Genomic DNA, 15,795 nt, shown 5'->3' on the forward strand with positions numbered 1-15,795 from the left:
CACCTTTGTTTGATGGTTATGCGGTGTTTAGCCCGGGGGCAAGCAGGGGCCTCCTTGGTTGACCATTTGGAGGTCTCAGCATTTTGATTTGGTCCAACCCAGAGATTACAGTGGTTAGACACTGGAGTCTTTTCTCTGGTGTTTCGATAGTTCATGTCTGCCTTAACAGTTTATTCCCTCTGCATCTTCCTATCTTTAACATCTATTGGCATGAGGAGATGAATGCTATGGGTGATCTTCTTGAGATCTTGAGAAAATTGCAATCTGCATTGATGATTGGCGTGAAGAGTACCCAAATGGTAAAATCATGGTAATTGGGGGTTCTGAATTCAGAGTGTGCTGCTCTCTCTGCAAAGTATGATGGGATCTCTTGGACCCCTTACGTTACCCTAAACAATGGAATGGATAAATGTGGAGGAGTCATCTGGGGAGTTTAGGTTTGCTCCCATTAAATGGTAGTGTGCCTGGCGACACTCCCATCTCTTCTACATGGTCCAATGGTAAAGCTGAATCAACAATTGATTATATCTTTGTAGAAGCCTTAATGCATGAAACTTGCGTCAAGATCAATGTGGTGTACTCCCCTTTTAGCAGCCACCATATCCTCCAAGCTTACATCAATGTAGATGGTGAGTTATCCACCATGTCTGAATACGGGTGCAGGGACTTGCAGGTGAATCCTGGGGTTACCAAGGTCACGTGGAATGTTGCATTGGCTGCTAAGGTTAACAATACCCCTTATGACCACCTCATTTCAACCACTTTGGATTGGAAGTATAACACCTTCTCTGTGGGACATTTTGGAAACTTTGGCAAAAATGCGGCTTCTGATTGCTCTTCTGGTAAGGGCAGTGTACCTAGAAACTATTCTCATCAGCACATTTTTAGCTTGGATGTGTTCACCTAGAAACGGGAAAAAAGAAAATGTGTTGGTGAAATAAGGAATCGCACTGATCTCTCAATGGAGAGGAAAACCTCCTTGACTAAAAAAGTGTGTCAGGTATACAGGAATTGGCCTCGACAGAATAGGACAAAAAGGATCCAGGCTGACGCAGGAAGTATGCTGGAGTCACTCCCCAATAAAAACATACATGATTTTTGGAGGGCTGTTAACAACTTGGACTCACCTCATTTCTCTGGGCAATTGAATGCTGTTGTTGAAACTGATTGGGTTTCCCATTTTACAACCTTGATTTCCCAGTTTCCAGGAGCTCCTAATAAGGTGCTTTTGTTGTGCGTTCTGGATGGCATGATGGGCCCATCTTGCTTCGATTCTAAAATAATCCTGGAGGTTCTTTTGAGTATTAGTATGTCAAGGGCCCGGGACCTAAAACCATGTCTAACTTTTTGTTTAAACAAGACCCTCATGTGTGGGCGATTACTTTATCCATCATTTTTAAGTCAATCGTGGGTACCGGCATCTTTACTACCTCTTGGTCCAAATCGAACATTGTCCCTATCTATAAAAGAGAACTTAGATCTAATCCACTGAATTATAGGCCTTTTGCAATATTAGATGTGGATAGCAAGGTTTTTGTGTCCATCTTGCTGTCCCATTTGGACTCCTGGGCCATCGGTGTCGGGCGACTCGATAAGTGGCAAATAGGGTTCAGTAAGAATCTTGGTACTTTGCTTAACAGAGCCATTGCAAAGAGCATTTAAATTTTGCATGGGACAGCAAGTATAATTCGGTGTACATAGTATCCACAGACTTAACTACCGCATTTGACATGGTTGATCGGAATTTGTTATGACCAAACTTAATGGATGAGGGATTCCGTACGGTCTACTGCGCTTGTTGATAAGTATGTACTCAAACTCTGAAGTCCGGGTTCGATTGAATAACTTAGGACTGCTCTATCGCCCTATTAAGACCACTTGTGGTGCTAGGCAGGGGTGTGTGGTTGCTCCTTTTTTGCGCACCCTATATATATATATATATATATATATATATATATATATATATATATATATATATATATATATATATATGGGATACATTACTCACCATAATCGTATTTCTGATGCTTGTATCTGCTTAGATTCACATGCTGTGCATAGGCCGACATCTAGTGGAAGCTGCGGAGTATTACAGTTTGTTTTTCGAAAGTCGAAAATGGGCGTCGACACAGGCGTGCCAGTAATACTATCCCTAGTGTGACGTCCACTGTACCCAAGATCCCTCACGCGTCTAGGATCCTCAGATTGTATTTTTTCTGACATGAGGAAGCATGAGGAGTAGCGTGAGTACAGATAATCCAAGCAGATAGACAGAAAGGTAAGACTACAAGTAATCATGCGCCTTCTCTCGGAGGGGAGGAAGGGTGGGTCGCATGTGAATCTAAGCAGATACAAGCATCAGAAATACGATTACGGTGAGTAATGTATCCCTTCTGAGGCTTGTGGAATCTGCTTAGATCACATGCTGTGCATAGATTAGCGAGCAGTACCAGAAGAAGGAGGTGGGATGTGAGAAGGGTCATGAGCAAACAGGTGTCTTAGAACCGCTTGTCCCACTTGTGTATCTGTCTTGGAATGAGTGTCAATGCAGTAATGCTGAGTAAAAGTGTGAATAGAGCTCCAAGTAGCTGCTTTGCAAATGGTGTCGAGGGGAACATTTGCAATGAAAGCCAGAGTGGCACCAATGCCTCTAGTAGAGTGGGCCCTTGGCGTAAAAGGCAGAGTCTTTTCAGAAAGAGAGTAACACAGCTGTATACAGTTGATAATCCACTTCGAGATAGCGCCCTTAGAGACGCGATCCCCCTTTCTGCCTGTAGCTACGGAGACAAACAGTTGATCTGTTTTCCTTAGCGGTCTGGTTTTATTTACATAGTATAGGACCGCCCTACGCACATCTAGGGTGTGTAGTTTCACCTCAGCCGAGCTTTGCGGGTTTTGGAAGAAAGCCGGAAGCTCGATGGACTGGTTTACATGGAACTTGGATATGAATTTAGGTGAGAACCTAGGGTGTGTGCGTAAAACCAGTTTGTCCTTGTGGATAGTAAAGAAAGGATCCTGCACTGACAGAGCCTGAATTTCACTGACCCTTCTTATGGAGGTAATGGCTACTAAGAAGGCCGTTTTATAAGTCAGGTGTTTGAGACTACTTTTATGCATGGGTTCGAATGGGGGTCCCATGAGCTTAGCTAGCACCACGTTGAGGTCCCATCCTGGCGGTGGGTTCGAAATAGGAGGGTGAAGTCTCTTTACTCCTTCCATGAAGGCTTTAACCACTGGTACTTTCCACCACGAGACCTTGTTATGGGATGTGGTGTAAGCCGAGAGGGCTGCCAGGTGTACTTTCAGCGAGTTAAAAACCAACCCTGCATCCAGCAGGTGGAGCATGTATGTCACAACGTTGGAAGGAGTGCAATCAACCGGGTTGATTTGTTTATTCTGGCACCAGATAACGAATCTTTTCCACTTGTCAAAGTAACAGTGCCTTGTATTTGGTTTCCTGGACTCCTTTAGAATGTCCATACACCTCTGTGGTAATTTGAGATGTCCAAACTCTATGACTTCAGGAGCCATGCTGCTAGGTTCATCGAGTTGGGTTCCTGATGCACTGTTTGACCCTGTTGCTGGGACAGTAGGTTGTACCAGGCTGGGAGTCTGATGGGCTCGCACACCGCCATCCTGCGTAGGTGTGGAAACCATGGTTGTCTCGCCCACATGGGAGCAACTAGGATGAGCGTCATCGATTCCTTGTTCATCTTGTACACCACCTTCCTGATGAGAGGAGTTGGTGGAAAAGCGTACGCAAACATCCCTGACCAGTTCATCCACAGGGCATTCCCTTGGGAGTCCGGCTGGGGGAACCTGGATGCAAATCCTGGGCATTGTTTGTTTTCCCTTGTGGCGAATAGGTCTATAGTGGGGAAACCCCACTGAGAGAAGAGATCTTCTACTACGTCTCTGTGAAGGACCCATTCGTGTTCTTCTGGGAGGGAGTCTCTGCTTAGAGCATCCGCTAGGGAATTGAGCTCCCCTGGAACATGTTGCGATGACAGGAAGATGTTCCGTCTGAGTGCCCATATCCATATTTTCTGGGCAAGCTTGGACAGATTTGGCGAACGAGTCCCCCCTTGCTTGTTCAGATAGAACATGGCTGTCGTGCTGTCCGTCCTGATCTGCACCGACAAGTTCAGTAGATGGGGCTCGAACGCCTTTAGCGCTCGGAATACTGCCAGAAGCTCTAGCAGATTGATGTGGTTCTTGGCTACTGAGTGAGACCAGAGACCCTGAGCTGTGTGGTGGAGATGGTGAGCTCCCCACCCAGTCAGGCATGCATCTGTAGTCACCACGGCTTGTACTTCGGGATCGTAAAAGGGTTTCCCCTTTGCGAGATTCTCTCTTGTCCACCAGTGTAGGCTCTGTACGAGTGTTGGCGAAACGACCACTAGATCGTCCCACTGACCACTTGCCTGAGACCACTGTTTCGCCAACCATTCCTGCATGGGACGCATGCGCAGACGCGCGTGGGGGACCAGGTAAATGCATGACGCCATCATGCCCAGTAACCGCATAGCTTTGCGTACTGTTATCTGTTGACCTGACTGATAATGCGGAATTTGCAGAAGTATATTCCGAATTCTCTCTTCCGAAGGGAAGGTCAATCCTTTCTGAGTATCTAGGATAGCTCCTAGAAACTGTTTTGAGGTGCTTGGCACCAGACTTGACTTTTTCTCGTTGATAGAGAAGCCTAATTCGTGGAGGAGGTCGATAGTCCTCTGAATGTTTGACCTGCAAATTCCTGGGGTTTCCCCCGTTATGAGCCAGTCGTCCAGATAAGGGTACACCGGGATTGCCTCCCTGCGTAGGTGTGCAGCTGCCACCGCCAGTACCTTGGTGAATACCCTTGGTGCTGAAGCTATCCCGAAGGGCAGTACCTTGAATTGGTAGTGGCGACTGTCCACCTTGAAGCGCAAGTACTTTCTGTGCGCTGGGAGCATGGAAATATGAAAATAAGCATCTTTCATATCCAAGGTTGCCATGTAATCCCCCTTTTTTAGGAGGGGGATTACCTCTTGTAGCGTGGTCATACGGAATTTTTGGGGCTTGACATACTTGTTGGCAGGCCGTAAGTCCAATACTGGGCGCATTGTCAAATCTTTCTTTGGCACAAGGAAGTAAGTTGAATAGATACCCTTGTTTACCTGGTGTCCTGGGACGAGTTCTATCGCGTCCTTTTCTAGCAGAATGGCGATCTCCTCGAGAAGGATCCTTTGATGCTCTAGGGAGTGCACTCTTTGTCGTGGAGGATGGTTCCGGGGACGCTGCAGTAGTTCTATACAATATCCTGCGGATACTGTTGACAGCACCCATCTGTCTGAGGTGATCCCTTCCCAAGCCTGGGTGAAGGTGGAAATGCGTCCCTTTACTGGGGTTGCGTGACAAGGGACCCTGAACTGAGCGTCACTGTTTTGGTGGAGGCGTGCCACCTCCCTTGTTGGGGCTGCCTCTGCCTCTTCCACGACCTCTCTTGTTACCCCTGCCGTAACTCTGGGTAGACTGCTGGTTGTTATTCCATTGTGTACCCTGTCCCTGGGCATAGTTGCCTCTTTGTGAATTTTGGCCGCGTGGGCGACGAAAATTACTGTTCCCCTCTGGTTAGGGGGTTTGTTGGTAAGCTGGCCAAGGGATTTGAGAGTCTCATATTCATCTTTGGCATTTTTAAGTGCGTCTTCGACCGCTTTCCCAAACAATAGGTCGGGTTCCACTGGCTTGTCTATTAAAGAAGCCTGGGTTTCTGTCTTGAATCCCGACTGCCGTAACCACGCATGTCTCTTGATAACAGTACCTTCTGCTATCAATCTCCCTGCGTTGTCAGCGGCGTCGAAAGTTGCTTTTAAAATGCAACAGACACGGCTCTCCCCTCTGCCGAGATCCGAGCCAGCTGGCCCTTTAACGGTTCTGGAGCAGAGGCAATGAGCGCCGCGACTTCTTCCCATTGATGGCAGTTGTAACTAGCCAACAGGGTGGTGGAATTCGCAATCCTTGCTTGGTAGGCGGACGTTGAGGCTACCTTCCTGCCAAACCCGTAAAGTTTTTTGCTCTCCTTGTCGGGAGGAGCTTCTGATGAAGATAAGGGCGTGCCAGCCCTTTTTCTAGTGTTGGTAACCACTAGGGAATCTGGTTTAAGATGTCCCCTTATATACAGAGGGTCAGACTGGGCTGCCCGGAAAATCTTTTCAATTCTGGGGTTGACAGCTCTGGTGAGGTTAGGATTCACCAGGGAAGGATCTATTCTTCGTTGGATGGATTTGAGGATAGGGATGGTCTGAGCGACCGGTCTCCTCTCTCCTACAAACTCCTCCGCGAAGTCCCTTTCCTCCTGTACACCGTGGGTGTCGATGTGGAAATGTTCCGCTGCTCGAGCGAGAACCTCGTTAAGGAGGGGCTGGTTATCAACTGGAGAGTCGGTAACTGGGGCTTCGCTTTGTACTGGGGAATCTTTTCTGTAAATTCCCTGCTCATCTTCTCCCTCCTCCAGGTCCTCATCATCTGCATAGTAATCTGTCCCGGTTTGTTCTTCCATAATTTCAAACTCCTGGTCCTCTTCAGGGAAAACTTGTCCCTGGTAACTGGGGAGTGGAGTAGAATATGGAGTGGAGTAAGGCTGAACCTCGAAGGGTTCAGGTCTTTCGAACCGGGGCTTTTTACTTAGCGGGATAGGATCGGAGGAGCCTGAGGGTGTGGCCCCTTGAGGGTTATATGAAAGAAAATGTTCTGGGTTCTTATCATAAAAATCAGCCAAGGAAGACATCCTAGACATAACCCTGTCTATGTCTTCACTGGACCATTCCCTGGAACAGGGTATTACTTTAGTAGGTGCTGATTTATGGGACTTTTCAAGGGTAGACTTGTGTTTGCTTGTCTGCCTAGGGTGAGAGGATGGCTTTACAGGAGTGGAAGGCTGTGCTTTCCGCTGTTTCCCCCCCTCCCCGTGCGTGGAAAAATGTTTTCCCTGTCCCTTGGAGGCCCCAGAGACTTTCGACGCCTGGCGCCAAGGGTCTGGAGAGGTATCTGTGTGCTTCGGGCGTGGGGCCTCACTGGTGTTAACCGCGGTCTCGGTATCTTGGAGCGCGGCCTGGGGGTGGAAGTCGTCTTCGTCTCCCGACGATCGAACTTCCGTTAATGTGTGTAGCGAGGCACTCTTGGCAAGAGTGGATGATTGCCTTGCGTCGTGAGGTGATCTCGATCGAGAGCGCCCAGAGGACACCGAGTCGGACCGTTCTTTTTGTGCCTCTTTCCGGGAAGTCGACGTCGTCGAGGTCCGGTTGGTCTTAGTGTGTTTAGTGTGTGTTAGGTGTGTAGCGCTTGCGTCGCCGGGGGTCTTCCCCATAGCCGCCCTGCCGGACGACCTTCCGAGGTCGGGGACCTGCGCTCGCCGGCTGTCTTTCGACGCCATAATGCCCTCGCCGTCCGAAAGTACGGCGTCGCTGCCATCGCTGAAGGCGCCCTCCGCTGCCATGGCCTCCTGCCTGGCGTGGTGGGCCCAACGCTTTGTCGAACGGTCCTTAAGTGTCTTAGGTTTAAACCTACTACACGCACTGCAGTTCGCTTCGGGGTGATCCCTCGGCAAGCAGAGATTGCACGTGGCGTGCCTGTCGACCCAAGGGTATTTGCGATTGCACTTGGGGCAGAATTGAAAAGGGGTACCCTCCATACGCACCTTAAGGCAGCGGGCTGCTAAGTGTAGGAATATATAAAATGTAACTATATATCAAGAGTGAAGAGTATGTACCACCCCCCACTCTCCCTACTTGTAAGGGCCGAGGCCAGCGGCCTACTAGGCCCGGGCCGAGGCCAGCGGCCTTCCGAGGCCCAGATCCGTCGTGCAGCAGTCGACGGTCGATGACTTCTCCAGCCGTCGTCGAGGTCGAGGGTCGACGTTGGGGTGGGGAAGGGAATGAATAAGAATTATAATTATAATAACAGCAAAAGTATGGCTAAGGCCAGGGAACTCCGCAAGATGCTTCCGACCAGTATGGCGGAAAAAAACAATCTGAGGATCCTAGACGCGTGAGGGATCTTGGGTACAGTGGACGTCACACTAGGGATAGTATTACTGGCACGCCTGTGTCGACGCCCATTTTCGACTTTCGAAAAACAAACTGTAATACTCCGCAGCTTCCACTAGATGTCGGCCTATGCACAGCATGTGATCTAAGCAGATTCCACAAGCCTCAGAAATATATATATATATATATATACACACACACATATATATATATATTGGACATGGGAGACTACTTAAAATCTGTTGGGTTTATTACCCCTGAACATTTCCATCTTTTCCATTTTCGCCCCAAGTGGTTGCTGTACGTGGATGACATACTTCTATTTGACTGTACTGCGGTGGGATTACAGCGACTTTTTGATGCTTTTCTGAAGTACATTGATAACCATTTTCTTTCTATTAATCCATCTAAAACTAAGATAATGCAATGTATTAAGCACAGGGTAAATTGTTCATGTAACTGGCATGTTGGTACATCTCCAGTAGAAAGAGTGTCTTCACTTATTTACCTGGGCTTTCTGTTACTGTCCCATCCTCACAAAAATAGGTTACAGGAGTGGTTAAAGATGCGTGCAAATACATTAGCGTGTCAGCTTGGGAGAGATGACTCTCGCTTTGGTACGTTCTCACTCCTGCCTGCTATTAAATTCTATGAGGGCAAGATTATACCAAAGATAAGCTACGGGAGCGGTCTAGTTGTTTTCAAGATAGCCGCTTCCTTTCCGCCCCACGCTGCTTCCGGATATCTATCTGCAGCTGCAAACGGTAGTTATTGAGCAGCACAGGCCCTCCTAAACACGAATGCTCATATCATGTTTGTTTCTATTCTATTTTAGAGTGGTACACTTCTACTTTCTGGCAATGAATGTAGTGAACAGATTTTTTAGGGGTTACAGCATTCTTTTTGGGTGTCGTTTGTGGCCCTGGTTTATTGGGGTGTTTTAATAATGTTGATGATACTATTTATTTATTCGTATTTTTAAAGCGCACATCAGCTCTGGGGCATCTGTTACATTAACTCACTTGAATTGCTGGTGGCAGTGGTTTCTTTTTTACTACCTTGTCCTATGTATCTGCAGGCTGAAACCTAAGCTGCAGTACAGCACCAAACGGTGACAAATTTCCCAAAATGGCCCTTGTCTTCTCTTTTTGCCATTTCTGGTAGTTAGTTTCTTCTGTGCTTTTACTCTGAATCGGGTTTGAGTCCTTTGTGCATTTCTGCCCTTGGCGTCCTTCAACTCTGAAGCCCGCCCAGCCCCCAATGTGTGTGGAAAGCGACGTTTTTGGGAATAAGAGCAGAGTCGACTACTGGAGGACAACATCTGATGAAGACGTGAAGAGACGCCAGCAGCACTCTCCTGGACAACGAAATGCCTGGTGAAGCCCTGCAGCTTATACTAACCCCGTTTTCGTTTTGACTGGGATGACCCGCACGGGACGACTTCATCCCTTAGGCTGGTGGGGCAAACTATGCCAGATGATACAGAGATTAAAAGCATTTCATCGACATCCGAACAGGCTTTCATAGCTGCAGGCATTGTAGCTCAGCTGCTAAAATCGGCCATGTTGCTAAAAGCTCACGTTATGATAGTCATGTGATGACCCACCAATCTGCTCTTTGTGGGGCATACACTAATTCATGCCTATAGATGTAAAATGCAATGAGCAGCTACAAACACCAAAACTATTGGCTTTCCCAGTGCTTGTTTTAATCACCAGCACACAATGCAGCATCTATAGTGATCTCCAATGGTTTGGTATCTTCAAATTATTGTGTGTGTGATGGTAAAAAGCTTAATTTTGGAATGTGTGTCAGGGCAGGACTGGCAATTACCTAATTTCCCATGACAACAGGGACTTGCACATGACAATTTGCATTCAAATAGCACATGCTGTATTTTTTAACTCTGAAAAATAGAAGAACCAGCTCAAAGTACAATCACTTTCAGGACCCTATAAGGATCTTGAGGCACACATGGGAAAAGTTATACTATCATTTACAAAACCATGTGGTTCCTGGGGCACAGATTCACACTTTGATAAAGATACACAATTGACATGCGTCAAATATAAAAACAAACCAGAAATGCATAACTGAACATACATTGATGAAAATCTGCACAAAAACGGAGAGGTAAATCCTTGCAGCATTTATAAAACAGATGTTATTGAGGCGTTTTCAAACTACTACGGCGGTGAGGTGGCACAATATAAAAGCCTATGTACATAAATGACCAGTTTTGCATAAAAAAGCATTTATAATCTGACATATTACCTTGTGTTTGGATGTATCCCAGTTGTGCACAAGACGGGCAGGAATAATAAAGCTGTCATCCACATGGCACATGTTGCAGTAGTACCAGGCACTATAGCTGCACACCTTGGCTTTGCCATTGGCTAGGCCGATGGGCCTCTGGCAACCTGTGAGCAGAAGAAAAAAAAAGAATATTACCATCAAGTCAACGGGCCATCTCTGTGACGAGGAGTCTGCCATGGACACCCAAACAGTGTTGGTTATTAAGAATGGATCGCATGGACCAAATAGAGATTCTAACCTCTAACAGCCTACATAAACCTGGCACTAGAAAGTATTATCGAACTACTGGTATCAAGGCTCACCCACAGCATCACCGCTCTCTGCCCCAACGTTCAATGCTATGCGGATTACACTCAGCTCGTTTTCAGACTCCCCTCTGCCACCTCTTCTCCTTCTCTCATCTCTGACTGTCGCTATCCAGATCCAGGAGTGGTGTGCCGCCAACGATCTATGCTTTAATGGCAGTAAGACTGAGATTCTCCTCATCGGCACAACTGCACCCTCCTTTCCTATCACTCTCTGGCCGGCCTCCCTTGGCTCTCTTCCTGCTCCAACCTCTGAGGCTAAGATCCTCGGAGTCATCTTTGACTCCCTTTTCTCCTCACATCTCTGACGTCTCTGAGAAGTCAAACTACCAACTGCTCGTCCTCAGAGGAATTTTTCCTTTCCTCTCCTTCCCCCAGAAGCTCATTGTCTCTAGAGCTCTGGTTCTCTCTAGGCTGGACTACCGCAACAGCTCCTTCCTAAATCTACCTGCTTCTACTCTCCGCCCTCTGCAACTCATCCAGAACAGGACTGAGACTTGTCCTTGGCCTCAAGCCCAGGGATCGTATCTCTCCAGCACCAGACTCTCTGCATTGGCTCCCAGAGGCTGCAAGGATTAAGTTCAAGACCCTCTGCATTGTCCACAAGGCCTTCTGGCGCCTTGGCCCTCAATACCTCCAACTACCCCCGCCCTCCCTGCACTTGAACGATCTCAATGTCACTGGGCCTAGTAAAATCGTTGTCTCTGTCCTCCCTCTGTTCACTTGTGTAGAGGCGCATTTTAAATGCCATATCATATCAAGGCTGCATTAGCAGAAGAAGCACTGATTGTTAGATTTTCAATTTAGTATCAGAGGCACAATCATGTCCACAGTATCGGCGTTCCTGAAGCTTTTCCTAAAACATCACTTGAGCAAACAATGGCTGGCAAATCACACAGACTCTTGGAAAGCATATGAGAAGACACATGCACCCACGGTAGCTCTCAAGCTTTCACATGCATTCCTCATTTCAGTAGGTCACCCAAGTCCTGATTTTATTCTTTGTACTTTGAGACTTGTAGTTTTATATTTCACTGTTTTAATTCAGGAATACAAGCCTCGGAATGTAAACAAAACGACCTTAGCTGCCACCAGTCACGCCCAGATGCAGCTGTGGCGAGCGTGTCTCGTGAGAGCCCGCAAACAACGGGATCTTGTGAGACTCTACACGCAAGGTGTGAAAAGAAGAAGGCACGGGAGATTGGAGCAGGATTCAGCCAGAGAAACATCTGGGGCCCGGTACTCCCCATTATATGTGTAAATATAGGTTGTACCTGAACCTATAAAGCAAGAGACAGTCTTACACTATATAGGAACTTGGTGAAGATGATACCTTTATTACCTTTTTTTACCAGTGCTTTAACTGGAACTTCAGTACCTTTAGTGGGCAAATAAACGGTATAAACAATCTGTTTACACAGTCGATAAAACATCAAGGGAATTATAACCCAATGTATACCCAGGATTGGTCACTTTTTATCTGCAGCATGACCTATGTCAGGTCAAAAAACATGACACACATACAAATTCATTCATGTTATTGAGGTGTTATACTATGTTTAACACGCTCAGCTCCGTGTCATAATAATTGGTTTACAGTGAAACATGATGTGCCAGCACTGAAGTGCAAATAGATGTATGTGCGGTTTAATTCATTGTCACCCTTGTTTGTATCACAATTGTACACTTTGTCTGAAATGCACAATTTTGTCAGAGAAAAATCCTTGAGATTAATGCAAGAAAGCAATTTACCAATGGAGTAGCACATGGCAAACACCAATAAAAGTGGTTTGACCAACTTTGAAAAGGTCTAATTGCATGAAATGTTGGTGCAATATATATACTTCGAATTGGATAACTAGAATCCACCACCATTGTAGGGTTGTCGTGGGGCTGACTCATTCAAGCCACTCTTATAAAGAATTGTTTCATACATGATTTATAGTATGTTAAATTTGTCAGTGGCAGAACTCCTTTCATTTCCTTAGCCTTGTTTAGCCCTTAGTCCTCCCACTGAGGGGCATCCCTCTAGTTTTCTACATTTTAGATACAGCTCACGTTGTAATAGGGTTCACAACCTTGCTAGTTAGCAACTTTTACGCATACGTCCAAATAACCAAACTATTCCCTTTAGCACCACTTTCCCCTGTGAGTCCATTCCCTTTGGGTGGCCCAGTCAATACAGCATCTTCCATACTAATTAACCACCCACACTGCAGGGTCTTGCAAACTGACCTCGTATCACTCAATTTTAAACTAACCAACCATGGAACAAACTCTGAGTTTTAATGAAGATAAGATTAATGACATTATAAGAGGCCCAACCCTTTTTAATATGCAGGGAATTAATCAGTCCACAGCATCGACAGCATCAGGCGACGAACTATTGAAACTGAAAAAGAAATGCTTCAGAACAGAGGTACACGGCCACTTCCTAAGGGTATATTTAAAGGCAAACCTAGTCCCCGTCAGCCTCACCATACGAAATTAACCGGCCCTCTTTGGAAGACAAGTGTTAGGGAGAATTCTCAGAAATGTACTCATTCCTCTCTACCTTAAAGACCCCCAGCACTTTTGCTGGACTCTGGGACTTTTTCATTTTTACCTGGAGAGGGTGAGACCCTTTTCCCCACTCTCTCATGTATTTTTCTGTGATTTGAACTCTGTTTCTTTTGGTTTTTGGAGTCTGACAAACTCCATAGGCATCTTTTTATATTGTGACACACAGCACCTTCAGTGCAGTGGCACAGGGAATTCTTTCAGATTTCCCAAAGGTTTAAATACCTTCTCTTTGGTAAACTACTGTTTCCAAGAGCAGTAAAGTGAAATTGACTATACTTACATTTGTAACTTTCCAGACCCAGCACACACTATCTTACAATAGGGTGCTGGAGGGGTTACTTAGTATCCCCTATGTCTAGCTTCTCATGTAACAGTTTTTATGTTACTCTTTGTACGATTAATGGCTGGTGGCAGTGGTTTACTTTTTACTACTGTTGTGTGTCTTTACCGGGGCTGTGTTCGCAGCTCCAGTAAAACACCCTTAGGTGCTATTTTTGTCAAAATGGCCCGGTCTTCTTTTTTTGCCATTTTTCTGTGGAAAGGTCCTTGTTGAGATTTACTCTACGCGACTAACCAGGTTTGGTCCCTTTGTTCATTTTGTCTTTGGCAGGATTCACAAGTGAAACCTGCCTCTGGCTCCAGAGTGTAGGGTGGGGGCAGGAAGTAAGGGAGGTACCCGAAACTCCCTGTGCTTAATCCCCTTTGTTACAAGAACGCACCCAAAGGTGATTGGCTGGCTGGCTGTCTGGCAAGGGCAGCCACCCTGCTGTTTAACTGGCAGCTAGGCTGGAATGAATGGGAGAAACCTGCATAAAAGGCAAGGCTTTTTTGGCTTGGAAGGCAGAATCAACCACTAGACGAAGGAATCCAAAGAAGAACTTGGAAGAGACACCCGCTGCAACTCCTGGATCGTTGGTTTGGCCAGTGTAGCCCTGCTGCTGTGCTGAAGTTCCAAATTCACCTCGACAAGAGAAGCCCTACAAGGACAACTTCCCCCCTCGAGTTGGTGGGAACCAAAGAGCCAGGGAGAGGAACAACAGTTTGTGTGCATTGTTTTTAAGTTGGCCAAGAGCTCCAGGAAAATCCTCTGGACTTCCTGGAAGCAGGACTGACCGAGCCTGAGCCACCTCAACAGAGTTTCGCACCCCAGATGCAAGGAAAGCCCATCTCGACAGCCAGAAACCGCAGTAGTGCTATTTGAGGTGGACGCGAGAAGCTGAAACACCAAAGTGCCACTTGTTTGAAGAGTGCCGGTTGCTGTCGGTGATCATCCCATTGCAGTGCAGGAGTCCCCAGAAGTCCTCCCTCTTGTCTTCACGACTGAGGCCCAGGAACACCAGGCACTGCCGAGCTGCACAGGAACAGAAGTCATCTGCTGCATTTTTGTTCTTCTAACTAAAGGTACTGTACAGTCTAAGAGAACTTACCTACATTGCTGCTTCTTTTTCTTCAAAGACTTCTAAAACATTGTGCAAAGACTTTTCTTACCTGCAAGAAGTGCTTCAGCTCACAGACTTTTTCCCAATTGGCATTGGCCTAGCCTGGTTCACTGAATTACTTTTCTCTCCTCTGACATTGTGTTGCACCTATCCTTCCTGGAAGGGGGTTAACTTACTCTGTGCATTGACAGGAGGGTGGGGGGGATGGGGGGCAAAAGTATTTGCCTGCTTAAGAATATTTGTGATCTCTTGTTTGTTCTAATAATCCTTTTTCTTTGACACCCATCTAGTATTATTCTAAATACCAACAGTAATATATTAATGTCCACAGTGTCCTAGCTATTTAAGTCACCTGAGTGTGTAGGAAGTATCTGTGCCATCCCCAATGAATATTTGCTGATTTAGAGAAACTGATAGTGTATTTTCAAGTGTATTTGTGTGTTGCTATTATATTGCTCCCTTCTGAAGAAGGCTTATTCAAATGACTGATAAATAAATGAATAATTGTTTAATCAAGAAACCTTGAGAGTAAGTGTTTATTTGGATATTTGTCACTGTTAATCTTTGTGTAACCACCCTACTGCTCACATTGACCCCTCTTGAGATAAGCCTGGCTGCTCAACCACACTACCAACCTGTGTAGTACAGACTTATACCAAAGGGTGGGTTCCTATTACAAGGAGGTTAAGGTTGTTGTAGTGCATCCAAAGGGCACTACCCCAAATCATTACCTAACACTGGTGGCAGGCGGTGAGGATCTATAGTAGAGTTGTTACACTAAGTATTTGCTTTGCTTTTGTTCAACTGAAACCTTAACAAGGCTAAACTCCACTAGAACAGTAATTCTAACATGCCAAATATGGATAACTTCAGTCAGGAAGCCCTGATCATTTTAACAGTAGATCAACTGAAAGTAATGTGTAAGGTCAGGAATCTCCCTGTTAAAAGAAAGCAAAATGAATTGATTGCAAGATTGTTGAAGAATCAAAGTCTGGGTAGTAGGCCTGTCACACCTACTAACCCAGGAAATGTGGAAACTGATAATGAGGATGATAATTCAGAGTCTATCTCTGATGTCTTAGAAGAGTCAGAAGAGGGCGCGGGGTCCCAGTAAGGGAACCCTTCTATGCCCCAGCCTGCCCTTTTGCC

General features: G+C 46.2%; 1 protein-coding gene across 3 annotated transcripts in view; it reads right to left on the reverse strand.

The window, feature by feature from the left end:
* The window catches only part of PLEKHM3 (pleckstrin homology domain containing M3), a 1,064,501-nt gene that overhangs the window by 677,460 nt on the left and 371,246 nt on the right, over positions 1-15,795 (reverse strand). For all 3 annotated transcript variants that reach the window (XM_069615595.1, XM_069615596.1, XM_069615597.1), the window contains exon 4: positions 10,299-10,444. In XM_069615595.1, coding sequence (XP_069471696.1) covers positions 10,299-10,444 — 146 coding nt within the window. The remainder of the gene's footprint in view (positions 1-10,298; positions 10,445-15,795) is intronic.

The sequence above is a fragment of the Ambystoma mexicanum genome, chromosome 9 (genome assembly GCF_040938575.1).
Source record: "Ambystoma mexicanum isolate Mex_15411 chromosome 9, UKY_AmexF1_1, whole genome shotgun sequence".
NCBI lineage: Eukaryota > Metazoa > Chordata > Amphibia > Caudata > Ambystomatidae > Ambystoma > Ambystoma mexicanum.